At 54.4% G+C, this 14,655-nt stretch overlaps 1 protein-coding gene across 1 annotated transcript; it reads left to right on the top strand.

Annotated features, from left to right (window-relative positions):
* Window positions 1-11,415: 11,415 nt before the first annotated feature.
* LOC123825611 (mastin-like) lies at window positions 11,416-14,086 on the top strand. The gene is made up of 6 exons (XM_045849167.1): window positions 11,416-11,486; window positions 11,581-11,641; window positions 11,827-12,007; window positions 12,231-12,502; window positions 13,416-13,561; window positions 13,651-14,086. The coding sequence occupies exons 1-6, from the start codon at window positions 11,484-11,486 to the stop codon at window positions 13,813-13,815; spliced, it is 828 nt and encodes a 275-aa protein (XP_045705123.1). The 5' UTR covers window positions 11,416-11,483; the 3' UTR covers window positions 13,816-14,086.
* Window positions 14,087-14,655: the final 569 nt, after the last annotated feature.

Here is a 14,655-nt window from a genome sequence, read left to right as displayed (position 1 = left end):
GAGTTCTTTCCCCTCCTCTATCAGTACGGGGGTGAGGGCCCCGCCACTGCCTCCTCTGTCTCCGCACTCACGTCACCTCCGCGTCCCCTCTGAGTCTCCCATAAAAACACACGCGGCTGCTGCAGCACCCCCCACCCCCATAACCCAGGAGAAGCTCCTGCTCTCAGGCTCCGGAATCACATCACCTGCCACCCAGTGTCCCGGCTGCTGGTTCCCGAGATGAGGACACAGACCGGCCTTGGGGGGCCGCCTTCAACGTGGGGTGAGCACAAGCACACAGGTCCAGTCTGAAAAGTCACGTAGCCACACTCCGTGAGGTTGGGTGCACCTGGCCCCAACATTTGCCCCTGTGGGAGAATGACCCAGAGAAGGTTCTCACATGAAGAATAAGATCATGGGATCATCAAAACAGGGGGCAACCCAGCAAAAAGGAAGCAAAAAGGTAGAAGTTCATTGGTGACACAGCCAGACCCCAGAGGCATCATGCTGAGTGAGGGGAGGGATCCCCTGAACTAGAGACCCCTCCTTGAGGAGGATGACAACAGACATCTGGGGTAGGGCCAGCGCCAGCAGGGAGTCAGATTGGGTGGGGAATAGGGGAGCCAGAGGGAAAGACCCTCTGCCCCAGCCAGTGTTGCAGCAGAGTTCCAGCAGGGGGCACAGCAAGGAAAGGTGGGAAGATCTGGGCAGCTGTAGCACCACTTGGTAATTGAAACTCGAACTGCTGAAACGCAGCAAGAGCACTCTTGGTTGTTTTCTGTGGGTCTCCATCCACCTCCCCAAGCAGGCAGGTCTGACGCAAGACAAGACTCATCTTCTCAGCCAATGGTCCTTCTGTCTGTCCACCAGGGCTCCTTTCCCTCTTCTGGACAGCCCAGCAGACTGCCCCAGCTCCCCACTGCCTTCCCCAAGGTGGAAGGGGTGCCCTAATACCCACACCCCCAACCCCCGGCCCTCAGGGTGGAAGGAATGCTGGGATGCCAGAGGCCAAGGTGTGCAGGTGTGACCAGCAGCATCATTCACTACTTCAGGAGTCGGCAAGGACCATGGGTGCACAAGGGAAACTTTCTTTTATAATCGATATCAAGTTCCTGGTCTGACTCAGACAACTCAGTGCAGACACTTTCAGTCACCCAGTGGCGGCTGGCTCATGCATTCACTCATCCCACAAATACTCATTGAGCAACCAGCACACACCAGGCACTGCTGTAGGTGCTGGGAATACGCAGTGGGCAGACAGACTAGTGTTGGCACGTGTGAGTAGTCTAGGGCAGGAGACGGAAACCTGAACGGGATTGACAAGAGGGCACAGCAGCAACAGGCTTCTTAACCTCAGTTACTAGTGTCTCCAAATACTGTGGGCATTTTACAGTCCAAACTGCCCTCGCCCAGAGAGCCCGTGCATCACATACACACACATACACACACACACACACCTGCACACAAATGTGAGCAGTTTCTATACTTGCTAAAAGCTTGCCTTTAGCAGAGGAACAAAGCAGGTCAAACAGAAAGGCTCGAGTTTAACGGTTGCCTGTCGGTGGCCTCCCTAGGAGTCCAGTCAGGGCAACCCAGCCCCTCCTGTACAGCCTCCAAGTCAGCTATCCTGACTTGGCCTCACCCCTCCTCCAAGGAACACCTGACCATGGATGCGCCCCCGTGTGACCGGGAGGATTAACTACAGGCCCCCCTCCTGAAGCATCTCAGGAGGAAAGGTCCCTGAGCAGCTGAGATCAGAGGGTGGAGCAGTGTGAGTGGGCATGGTGCAGATGAGGTCAGGGCACAAAGTCAGAGGGCACAAGAGGTCAGGGCACAGAGGTCAGGGCCTGATTGTCCTGGTCGGAAGCCTGTTCCCAGTGCCCAATACGACCGTCCCACCTGCAAGCAGGGCTCCAGGCTCAGGCCCCACTGTCCTCAGAGGGGTCCCCCCTGGCTCAGCACTGACCCAGCTCAGGAGCAACTTCAAGTTCTTCCCCCCAGCCCCTTGCTGGCGATTTTCCCCAACGCACCAGCAGTCCTGGGAGCCCTTCCAGGTCAAAGCTGCATCTGGTTCATCCCTGGGTCCCTAGGGCATGGGGAGAGGGGAGCTGGCATGCAGTGGGCACTGAGTTGCACTCCCAGTGTGGACAGAAAACTGCCCGACTGATGATGGCTGGTCCAAGGGTGCAGCGACCAGGGGAGGGCAGCCAGCAGGGGCTGTGGCTTCTGCAGGGTCCTCACCCACAGCACTCAGATCCTCTCCCAATCCCAGCTCAAGGACTTTTCTTCACATTTGTTCAAATGTTTAATTAAGACTTAGAATTAAAATAAAACCACTAAAGCACTGCCAAAGTGGAAGAACAGTGTCTCTTGCCGGAAAGAGAAACACAGCAGGAACGCTGCAACAGTGGGGACGAAACGTGCTGCCAGATTCTGACTGTGCTCGGCCACTGGTCAGGGGTGACTGAGGAGTTAGGGACCCATTCCCGGCCCAGAGAAGAGAAGAGAAGAGAGAGCACTGAGCTTCCGATTTTCCCCAGAGGGAGCTCTCCTTCCACCCTGGAGCCCTTGTGGTGGGAAAGGCTAAGTAAAGGCCCTGGAAACACCATCCTCCCCTCCAGGCTGAGAGGACATCCTCTGCAGAACCATAAGGATGGCACCAGGCTCAGACGTCTTGGGTAGGGGTTGCGGGGTCCTATCGTAGCCCCTGGATTCCCCAGTGCAGCCCCTGCAAACACCATGTGGACTCTGGTGCATGTTGTTAACATCAACAGTGGACACAGTGCTGGCATCTTTGTTAGGACAGATCAGCACAGCCTCGGGCTCTGGGAAGGTGACTCTTGATCTGGTGACTGTGTTCTTTCCAATCCCCATCAAACAAGAGGATGGAAGCAGGTCACCCAGCAAGGACACCAGTAGGCATCACAGTCTTACCCAGGATAACCTAGCCTCCCAGCAGAGCACCCCACTCGTTCCCAACTCAGAGGACACCATGGTCGTTTGACTGCAGGAGCCAGCCTCAGAAGACACCCACCTGCTGTGGGTGTGGATCATTGATGAAGGTTTTCAGGTGGGGTGCTTGGGTGAGGTGGAGACATCCCTTCCAAGGTAAAGGACAATTTGTACGTTGCACTTCCTGCCAACAAAAAAGAGGAAGAGTGTTTAGTGGTGAGTTGGCTTTAGGACAGAGTGTGCACACCAGGGGACAGGACTCCAATCCAGTCATCCAGTGAAAACCCGTTTCTGGTCTGCGGATTCTAGATGGAGCCCAGAGCGAGCAAGGATCTGCAGCAGAATAAGGCCCGTTCAGTAGCCCTGGTGCCCAGGCTGCCTGACTGGGCAGCCTGTGCAGAGCAGGACCTTCCCAGGGCCTCCCAGCACTTGGGGAGAGCTGGCACTGGGTCTATGTCCCAGGGCTTGTGGCCTTTCCAGACCCCTGAGCACTCAGCACACGGGGTCTCAGGGGCTGGTGCACAGGCTCCACCTCCTCCTGCTTCAGACCCCACACCAGCTGGGCAGAGCCCCTCCCGCATCCCAGCCACAGACAGCAGGTGTCACAGAGCAGGCATGCTCCCTGCTCCAGTTCCTCCCACCTTGCTGTGGGAGGCTGTTCCTTCCTTTGAGGCCTTGGTAGCAAATCCTCTGGGCTCCCTGACCTCTGAGCCCTCCCAGGTAGACCCCTCCTTTCTGAGAACCCTACGCCATTCATTCATTCATTCATTCATTCAACATGCGTTGCCTAAGGTTCTTGCTGCATGCTGAGCACTGTGACTAAATACTGCCCCTGCCCCAGGGCTGCTAGTCCCCAGCTCTGCAGTTGCTTCTTGGATCTTTCCAGCCCCTGTGCATACTGCCTCCCACTCCTCCCCTGGGCAGGCACCCACTCCCCAGCTGTCAGCCCTCTGCCCAGATTGAGCAGTGGGCCGCTCTTGCTCTCTTCAGTGCAGGCCACCAGAGGGCGCCATTTAAAGAGCAGCCTCCGTGGTAGGTGGTCTCTGGGCAGGACAAGGGATAGCACAGCTGACAGTGGGACAGGGGTGTGTGTTCTGAGGCCTCAGACATGCCTGGATGGTCTCTTACGGGGCTCAGGCCACCATAATAAATGCTACAGGCTGGAGCGTGGGCAAGTCTGAGACCAGGGTGCCAGCTTGTTCTCATTTCAGAGAAGGTGTCTTCCTGGCAGGCAGACAACCACCTTCCTGCAGTGTGCTCACCTGGCAGAGAAACTGAGAGAGATTTCTCTCTCCTCTTCCTATCAGGCTGCCAGTCCTAGTGGGTCAGGGCCCATCCTCATGACCTCGTTTCACCTCAGTCACCTCCTCAAGCCCCATCACCACACACAGTTCCACAGGAGACTCGGGCTTGGGGGAATGCATTCAGGGGTAATTCAGTCCAGAGGGAAGGGTGTGCACCCTGGATGATTCTGGAATCTGGGCAGTCCTCTCCGCCTGGGCAGGATGCTGCCTCTCAAGGGGCAGCAGGGCCAAAATCTGAGGCTCTCCTAGACCTGGGTATGAGGGCGCAACCCAGTGGCCATCCCCCTTGCTGGCTGTGCCCCAAAATCTTCTGCTCACACAGCTGCCCCACGAGACTGGCACAGAAGACCTCGCCACAGCCTATCCAGACCCAGAAACTCAACAGAGATGGGCACCCCACCCGGCACACCCCCCCAGGCCCTGCCCTGTCTCCCCAGGCCTGCAGTCTAGGCTTCCCCCACGACGGGCCTCAGTGCGCCCCTCTGGGCATCCCTGGTCTTGGTCCCTCTTCTGGGAGTCGCTCACTGCTGCTCTTCTCCAGGCAACCAGCTTCTCAGGTTTGGGTGTCTCTCTAAGTGGTTTGTGTGAGTGCTTCATTTATGAAGGTGACTTACCTCTGGGATCATTCTTACTGATATTTTTTCTCTCTTCCTTTTTGAAAAAAAAATGGAGGTTTTTTCAATGTATTGCACTCACTGTCCTCATTAGCATTTAAACAGTCAAATTGCTGGGATTAAAAACAAACACAACCTAATTGGCTCCCTTCAGGGGCATCTCCCCTCAGGGCTCTCCCAGCAGTAGGTTCTCGCCCACCAGCTGAGTTCACAGCCTCTCTCCCGCCCCCTCAGTCCCGCCCTCCCCACTGTGCACCACAGCGGCTCTGCTACACTCACCAGCCAAGGGCACCAAAGCTCTGCTCCCCTCACAATCCTTGTGAGCCAGTAACCTGCCACCCTGGCTCGCCCAGAACTGAGGGGTTTCCTGGAGGAGAGATTTCAGGGCATTATTATTATTACTGTAATATACACAAAATTTGCCCTTGTAACTATTTTTAAAGTGAACACTTCAGTGGCATTTAGTACATTCCTAATGTTGTACAACCAGCACCTCTGTCTACCTCCACAACATTTTCATGTCCCATAAAACCCTTCCCTTGAAACACTGAGTCCCTACTCCCTCCCCCTACCCACAGGAACCTCAGGTCTCCTTCCAGTCTCCGTGGACCTGCCCGTTCTGGACACTGCACGGGAGTGCACTCGCACATTACAGGGACTCTCCCCCAGCACGTTCCTCAGGTCCCTCCGTGCTGTGGCCTGTGTCAGGGACGCCTCCCTTTCATGGCCGACTACTAGTCAGTTGTGTGGACCGACTGCCGTTCATTAATTGTGTGTCTGCTGATGGGCCTGTGGGTTGTGCTCCCTTTGTGGCTGGGAATGGCAATGCCATGAATATTCATTAATGTGTTCTAGCAAGAGATCTATGGCCAAGATGGAGGCCTTGGTGGATACACCTTGTTTCCTGGAAAACCAAAAGGACAACAAGAAATTTAAAAACAAAAAGAACCAGAACTGCCAGAAAATTGAACTGTAGGGATGTCTGACATCCAAGCGATCAATGTCGAACATTAACCCAGATGGTAGGAGGGGCGGAGAGGAGCAGCCAGGGTGGAGAGGAAGCTCGGCAAGGCGGTGCTGGCAGAGCCGGCAGTCCCACATCTGCGTGGGGATAAACTGGGAGGGACAACTGGGCAGTGAGACACTCTGCACAACCCAGGGTTCCAGCTGGGGGAAATAAAGCCTCAAAACCTCTGACTGGAAAACCTGTGTGGGTTATGGAGGCGGGAGAAATTCCCAGCCTCACAGGGCAATGCATTGGAGAGACCCACAGGGTCCTAGAGTGCACACATGGCCCCCCAACCTGATAAACAGCACCAGAAGGGCCAAATTTGCTGTGGATAGCAGAAGATCTGACTGTAAGCAGGTGGTAAGCTGGGCAAGCAGCATTGTTCCCTCTTGGACCCCTACCCACAGACAGCGCCACACCACAGCCCAGTGCGATGCCCCACCCTGGTCAATACCTAAGGCTCTGCCCTTTGCAACGTAAGAGCTGTGTCAGGACAAGGAAATTTGGCCGGAACAAGAGAACAGATCAAAATCCCAGAAACAGAACTACACAAAGAGGGGATAGCCAACCTACCACATGCAGAGTTCAAAACCCTGGTAATCAGAATGCTCACAGAATTGGTGGAGTATGGTCACAACATAGAAAAAGAAGTGAAGGCTATAAAAAGTGAAATAAAGAAAAATGTACGGGAACCAACAGTGATGGGAAGGAAACCGGGACTGAAATGAATGGTTTGGAGCAGAGGGAAGAAAGAAAGTCAACCAGAAAAGAATGAAGAAAGAAGAATTCAAAACAAGGAGAAACGGCTCAGGAACCTCGGGGACAACTTCAAACATATCAACATTGAAATCAAACGGGTGCCAGAAGAAAAGGAAGAGAGAGAAATTGAAAATTTATTTGAACAAATAATGAAGGAGAACTTCCCCAATCTGGCAAAGGAAATAGACTTCCAGGAAGTTCAGCAAGCACAGAGAGTCCCAAAGAAGTTGGACCCAAGGAAGCACACACCAAAGCACATCATAATTACATTACTGAAGGTTAAAGATAAGGACAGAATCTTAAAAGCAGCAAGAAACAACGACACAGCTACCTACAAAGGAGTGCCCATAAGACTGTCAGCTGATTTCCCAAAAGAAACCTTACAGGCAAGAAGGGGCTGGAGACAAGTATTCCAAGTCATGAAACGCAAGGAACTACATCCAAGATTGCTCTATCCAGCAAAGCTTTCATTTAGAATGGAAGGGCAGATGAAGTGTTTCCCAGAAAAGGTCAAGTCAAACGAGTTCATCATCAACAAGCCCTTATTGTAGGAAATGTTAAAGGGACTTATCTAAGAAAAAGAAGATAAAAACTAAGAACAGTAAAATGATAATAAACTCACAAGTATCAACAACTGAACCTGAAACACAACAAAAACACAACAAACTAAGCTAACAACTAGAACAGGAAGAGAATCACAGAAATGGAGATCACATGGAGGGTTATCAGGGGAGAAGAGGAGAGGGGAGAATGGGGGAAAAGGTACAGTGAGTAAGAAGCATAAATGGTAGGTACAAAATAGACAGAGGGAGGTGAAGAATAGCATAGGAAATGGGGAAGCCAAAGAACTTGTATGTATGACCTATGGACATGAACTAAGGGGGGAGGGGAATGTAGGCGGGAGGTGGGTGCAGGGCAGAGGGAAATGAAGGGGAAAGAAAATGAGACAATTGTGATAGTATAATCCATGAAATATACTTAAAAAAAGAACAAATCACTAGGTTTTGGGGTACTTCATGCCAAAAATCACCACCATAACTAAGTATGCTTTTCTGACAAACACGAACAATTGTTTTTATTAACACTTCAAACACGACTGAGGTTCTCTCTGTTTTTCATGTGAAGATAAAGATCTCTGTTTTTGTTAGCATTACAGGTCTGTTAATAACAAAACATTTATCCCCAAATTTCTACTCTTTGCTCTTTGCCTAATTTGTGGTTTATTTTCATTTTTTAAAAATTTTATTTATTTATTTCTCAGAGACAGGGAAAGAGAAGAAGAAAGAGAAGGAGAGAAACATCAATGTGTGGTTTCCTCTCACACGTCCCCCCTCGGGTACCTGGCCCACAACCTAGGCATGTGCCCTGACTGGGAATCAAACTTGTGACCCTTTGGCTCGCAGGCCGAGCTCAATCCACTGAGCTACATCAGCCAGGGTTATTTTCACTTTTTTTATTACTGTTATTCTACTGCAGTTGTCCCCACGTTCCCCCTTTGCTCCCTCCGCCAACCCCGCCCCACCCCTGCTCCCACAGTCCAGCCCCACACTGCTGTCTGAGTCTGTGGTCACTCGTACATGTTCTTCAAACAATGCTGCCCCCCTGTTTCCCACCGTCCCCCTCCCCCGAGTGAGGTTGTCAAATGCTCACTCCAATCTGTGTGCCTGGTTGGCTGCAGGACCATTTGGGGTTACTCCGAGATGACTGGGCAACAAGGCAGACTCTCCAGTTGCCGACCTGCACTGTTTGGGGACCAGCGTTTCTCGGGGGTCGAATCCTCCAGCCCATCCCTGGGGGGTGGCCCTGGGTGCAGGTCAGGGAGGAGGCCCGGGTCCTGACCACGGGCAGTTTTCCCTCAGTTCCTGTTCCCAGCCTCAGGCCTCTCCTCCCCCTTCCTCTGCTCCCCTGCTCCTCTGTGCTGGGTGACCCTGACCTTCAGCCTCTGGTTCACGTTCATCAGATCACAAGTCTGGGGCTGTTTCCTGGGTGGGTGGGTGGGTGGGGTGCTCAGCTGACTCTCCGTCCTGACCAGGCTCTGAGGCTGCGTGTCCAGACCTTCCAATACCTCCCTGTTCACCGGCCCTGGTCAATGCAGCCTTTTCAGCCCCTGCGGAGAGCTGAGGTGCCTGGGCTCCTCAGGGCCAGAGTGGGCCTGTCTTCATGTGTCCTGGCAGAGGGAGGGGGCTGCAAACCAAGCACCAGAACACTGGCTTGTCCTTCTCCCCACCCCAGCTTGCTCACCCCCTCCATCCGATTCCCAGGGTCCATCATGGAAGCTGTCTCCCTCTTTCTTCCTTTGAGTTCACACCACTTAGTTGTCCCCTGCTGTGCTGTCCCTGGGGCTGGGGATTAGGAGGAAGGGCACGCAGGCCCAGCTCCAGCCCACTCTGCTGTACTGGAAGGCTGCCTGGTCTCCACTTTCACAACTTCTTCATGCCAGCTGCATGATTGGCCCCATGCTCTGCCTTGGGGCTCCTGGGACATCCTCCCCTGTATTTTTCTCAAGACAAAATTGGGCATCACTTTTAATGTTCGCTAATTCAATCAGCCCTGGCCATGGTGGCCCATTTGGTTGGAACATTGCCCCATAAACCAAAAGGTTGTGGGTTTGATCCCTGCTCAGGGGAGGATAATAAAATTCTGTAAAAATAGTCAGATTTGCCTGCAGTGCATATCCTATTGGGATTTCTGAAGAGGTGATATTTGATGACGGCATCTCTTTTCAGCAGCTTTGAATGAGATTTTCCTTCATGATATTTTCCTTCTCAGGAAAGCTTTGTGGTTTCCCGGTCTCTGAAACAGCCCTGTGAATGCTGTTCTCAGCGCCGGTCAGTGGGAACGTCCGGATGCTCCGTGCACTGGGTCTTCACGGGTACGGCACCTCACTGCCTGTTACTGAGATTGAAAGATGAGTTTCTTCTTCTTTCCCTCCTAACTTGTGTTTAAAATATTTATCTTCATAGAGACACCTTGAGAAACTTAATCTTAAAACCTTTTCAGTTGAGGCTTTTGGCTTTTCTGGGAAGAAGGTTGTATTATCTGCCAAAGATTGTCTCAAGATGTTCCCACAAGGCCCACGAACCTCCTGCTTCTGCTTCTGGCAGCTCTGCTCCTAAGGTTCAAATGCTGTCTCTGTCCTCTGGTTGGACCGGCCCAGCTGCTTATCACCCAGCCTGGGGCTGGGGGACAGGAAGACTGGGTCCAGTCTCAGGCTGGGGTCTGGGACCTGTGGCTTCTTGCTGACACATCTGTGGCTTGTCTTCCTGTCACCTGCCTGGGAGCCAGCCCAGAACCCACATCCACAGTGGAGGGTACGTGAAGGTTGGGGTCTGGTCCAGACCAACAGTGGGGTAACAGGGAGGGAGCCCCACCCTCATCACCTAGAGAGTTTATCCTGTGGGCCTGTGGGCCCAGCCCCTCCTCTCCTGCAGCTCATGGCTCCTGCTCTGATGGGCCCCCTGGCCATGTTGGATCATAATTGTGTTTCCTGGGGACTCCAGGTGCCCCCAGAGTAGCCACAAGCTCAGCAAGGATGACAATGACCCTGGCCCCAAGAGGGAATGATGGGGTTCTAGAGTCCTGAGCTCACCCACGTGTTGCAAAGCACCCCTACGACCAGCCAATGACCTCATTGCCTGGCTCACTGGGGACAGGGCAGTGGTTCAGGAGTGTGAGGACCCCCCTCCTCTTGCTCCTCCTCTCAAACCGTTCCCTGGCCCCATCCCATGGTTCGTGGAGAATGAGTCTCAGAATGCCAAAGGCCAGAGAAGTCTGTGCTTGACGGAGTGGCTGGCCTCTGCCTGGGGTTGGATTTGGGGAACAGAGCTGCTCTGTTCAGGAAGCAGGAAGCAGGGTGCAGGGGGGTGTGCTGCCAGCACTGTGGGGGACACCTCGGGTCCCTGGGGTGCAGGAAGAGTTTCTTCTGGGACCTGAAGAGAGGCGAGGAGAAGAGCATCACACTGGCCCCTCTCCTACTCTTTGCTGTGCATTTTGACAAAGTTGGATCGTGTGCAGGATGGCCTAGGACAGTGGAACAAGTGTGCAGCAGTGTCCTGGGCAGGGGGAGCAGACACCACAGCCTGTGGCCTCTCACCACAGAACCGTGTCCCGTCCATGTTGGAGGCCAAAAGTCTAACACTCAGGTGTCAGCAGGGCCCCACACCCTCCGAAGGCTCTGGGGAAGGGTCCTCCTTACCTCTGCCAAACCCCGGTGTTGCTGACAAGTGGTGGCTCCGCCTCCAGCATGTATGTCTTTCTCTGAGGAGGACATGCACCTCACGAGAAGGGGAGCAGTGGAAGTGCAGGGTCTCCTAGCACCTAGCTCTGGGCTCAGGTGTGAAGCCCCCTATTCCATTCATGCCCTTACTCTCTTTTATTTGTTTCATCTTTTGAAAAATATATTTCCACCCTGGCTGGCATAGCTCAGTGGATTGAGCGCGGGCTGTGAACCAAAGTGTCCCAGGTTCGATTCCCAGTCAGGGTACATGCCTGGGTTGCAGGCCATGGCCCCCAGCAACCGCACATCCATGTTTTTTTCTCTCACTTTCACCCTCCCTTCCCTCTCTAAAAATAAATAAATAAAATCTTTACCAGAAAATGTTTAAAAAAATTTCCATGTGCATACTGTTCATGTCACTACTGATATGTCTCCACCACCCGGTTCTCTGATGGGCTCAGAGAAGACACTCAATGTTTCTTGTTTGGCAGATGGCCTGTTGGCCACCACTGGTCCCACTGAAGGGGTAAGCCCTGCCTCCTCCCACGCCCCACCCCCAGGGAGGGCGGGATTTCCCCTTGCCCAGTTCCTGGGCAGGGAGGATAAAGGGGCTCAGAGGGGTCCAGGAGCAGAATGCAGAGAGACCTGGCATGGTGAGGCTGCTGCTCAGCCCCCGCCCTCTGTCCTGCCAGTCCCAGGGCCCTGCCCCAGGTCTGCCCTCACTCTGGCTCCCCTCCCTCCCTGCAGATGCTGTGGCTGCTCTTCCTGACCCTCCCCTGCTTGGGGGGCTCCATGCCTGTGTCTTCTGGTGAGTCTCGATACCCAAGCCTGCCCTGTCTCCAAACTCCTGACCCTGGTCTCTCAGAGGCCACCGCTGGAATTCGGTGGCAGTCCCCACATGGGGACGGCCCTGGGGGAACTGAGTGTGAGGGCCATGCTGGGTGCCAGGCAGGGGTGCCAGGGTCCCTGATGGCTCGTGCTCTGCTTCCCCAGACCCCAGCCCAGGCATGGAGCTGGTGGGCATTGTAGGAGGGCACAATGCCCCCCCTGGGAGGTGGCCGTGGCAGGTGAGCCTGTGGATCTTGCTCGGAAGAGATAACGAGTGGCAGTTTGTGTGTGGGGGCTCGCTCATCCACCCCCAGTGGGTGCTGACCGCTGCCCACTGCATTCCAGGGTAAGTTCCACCCTGCCACCCCTGAGGGGTGGTAGACAATGTCAGGAGGCATTTGATGTGCGTTCGGGGCAGTTGTGGGCCGGGCGGCTGCAGGTTGCCTGCTGGGATCAGCTTCCTGGAGCTCCCTGGCCCACCGCAGAGGGAGGACCCTGGGCTCTAAGGGGCTGACCCTCTTCCTGCTCTGCTGCAGCCTCTTAGATGCTTCTGGTCTTCTGTCTCCCAGGAAATACCCAGTGCCTCAGCACTTCATGGTCCAAGTGGGACAAGTGAGACTCTCAAACAGTAACAACGTGCAAGTTGCTATAGTCATCCGTCACCCCAAGTACAACCTCACACAGAAGGGAGTCGGTGGCGCTGACGTGGCCCTTCTCAAGCTGCAGGCCCCTCTCATACCGTCTAACCTGGTCAACTGGGTCACCCTCCCGCCTCCATTGCTCACGGTCCCCTTGGGCACGAGGTGCTGGGTGACAGGCTGGGGTCGCATTGCGGTCAAGGGTAAGAACCAGGATAAGGAGCTGAAATGAGAGGAGGAGACTCAGGGGCAGACTCAGTGGGGTGACGGCCAAGCTTTGCAGATGAGGCCTTAGCTGGGACCCATCCTGGGGCCTCTCCTGGGAACGGGAGGCAGACGGCTCCCGAGGACTCTGCTGAGGGGCCGACACCAGAGGAGCAAGAGCCAGGCCAGGCCACGGGCGTCTCTCTGCTCTCTGTGCCAGGCTCTGAGTGTGCCCTTACGTGAGTCCCCCACTTTCCTCAGTTCCCCTTCCCCCTGCAATCCCGATGGGGGATTGGGAAATGAGGGGACAGAGAGCTTGAGTGACTTGCTCATGGATTCATTATGAAAAGGACAGAGTCAAATCTGACCCTATGCCTAACTCACTCTGCATTTCTAGGGGAAAACACATGCTCTGGCTTTTTAAAAATAATTATTTGTGAGTTAAAGAGCAATCTGCCCTGGCTGGTGTGGCTCAGTGGACTGAGCACCGGCCTAGGAACTGAGAGGTTGCTGGTTGGATTCCCAGTCAGAGCCCATGCCTGGGGTGTGGTTCAGGTCCCCAGTTGGGGCCCTGGGAGAGGCAACCAATTGGTGTTTCTCTCTCACATCGATGTTTTTTCACCTCTCTTTCTCCCTCCCTTCCCTCTCTAAAAAAACGTAAATAAAATCTTTAAAAAAAACAAACAGACAAAAATCTATTTGTCTGCTTCTTTTCGGAGGAGCCTCGTGCCCGCATCGTCAGCGAAGAGATTATCAGCCACTGACCTGGAATGACCCCGGGGAGTGGAAGCCCTGGGTAACTCCCACCCAGCGTCCCCTGGGGCACTGAGGCTCACAGTGTGGTCCTAGAACCCAGGAACTGAGACTGCTTGCCCCTTCAGGACCATAGGCTCACTTGGCTTCTTCTCACAGTGCCGCTGCCCCCACCGCACCACCTGCAGGAGGTGGAGGTCCCCATCGTGCCAGATGAGATCTGCAGGCAGCAATACCGTCCAATCAACAGGATTATCAAGGACGACATGCTGTGTGCGGGGAGCAATGGCCGGGACTCCTGCCAGGTGAGACCCCTGCCCCGACGGTGGCCTCCATCCATTGCTCCTGCTCACAGGGACCATGAGTATTGAACATCTGTCTCTTCTTCCCACAGGGTGACTCTGGGGGCCCCTTGGTCTGTAACTGGAGGGGCACCTGGTTGCAGGTTGGAGTGGTGAGCTGGGGGATAGACTGCGGCCTTCCCAACTATCCTGGAGTCTATGCCCGAGTGACATCCTACTTGTCCTGGATCCATCACTATGTCCACTCGTCTACTTGAGCCCAGGGCAGGGACAAGGATGCTGCCCACATGCGATGAAGATGGTCACTCTAGGGGGTTTGGAGGACCTTCCCTGCTCCTTCCCCAAAGCTAGCTCTTCATTGCCCCTAGCACCCTCCTCCACCCCCTGCTCTGAGGTCCTTCTGCCTCTGTCCCCTCCTTCAGCGTCTGTCTCTCCCCTGACAGGTAAAAGGGAGAGGCCCCACTGGGGTCTGGGTGGGAGGCAGCATTCCAGGTCTCCTGCCCACTCTGTAGCTCATTAAACTGCATCCAAACCAGACTGTGGACTGAGTGCACTTACCTGGGGGTGTGGCCGAGGCAGCTGCTGGGTGGGATCTTCCCGGTGGGGGAGCCCAGGCTACAGGAATGGGACGGTGTTGGGGGAGGCGGATGGGCAACCGTGACCGCAGCATGGACCAGGGCCACGTGGGTGGGTTCTCTTGGTGGGGTGAAGGGCAGGTTTTCTGCCTGGGCTCTGAAACCTCAGGACAGAGGACAGCTCCCAGAAGGGTCCCGCATCAGAACTCCATCCTTCCTCCTTCCATCACGATCAGCCTGTAACAGGTGTTTGGAATGACTCAGGATTGACAGTATATAAGCGGTAAGATTGGTGTTTCCATTGTCACCCCTGCTCTTTCTGAGTCTGTGCACTAACCCTCCTTCTCCAGTTTGATCAGCTTCTTAGACCCAGTAGAGTACAGTCCCATTACTAGGGGTGAAAAAGGCTACCTGCTCCAATGCAGGACCTCAGTCTCTCATTCAGAGCTTCTCCTGAGCAGGGGAACCTGCAGGAGGCCAGGGACAAGCCCAGTTTCTGGTTCTTCCCATCCCAAGTCACTG

This window comes from Phyllostomus hastatus, unplaced genomic scaffold (assembly GCF_019186645.2).
Source record: "Phyllostomus hastatus isolate PE091 unplaced genomic scaffold, TTU_PhHast_1.1 phas_contig_64, whole genome shotgun sequence".
Taxonomy (NCBI): domain Eukaryota; kingdom Metazoa; phylum Chordata; class Mammalia; order Chiroptera; family Phyllostomidae; genus Phyllostomus; species Phyllostomus hastatus.
The sequence above is the reverse complement of the archived record's forward strand: the minus strand, read 5'-3'. Positions and strand labels throughout refer to the sequence as shown.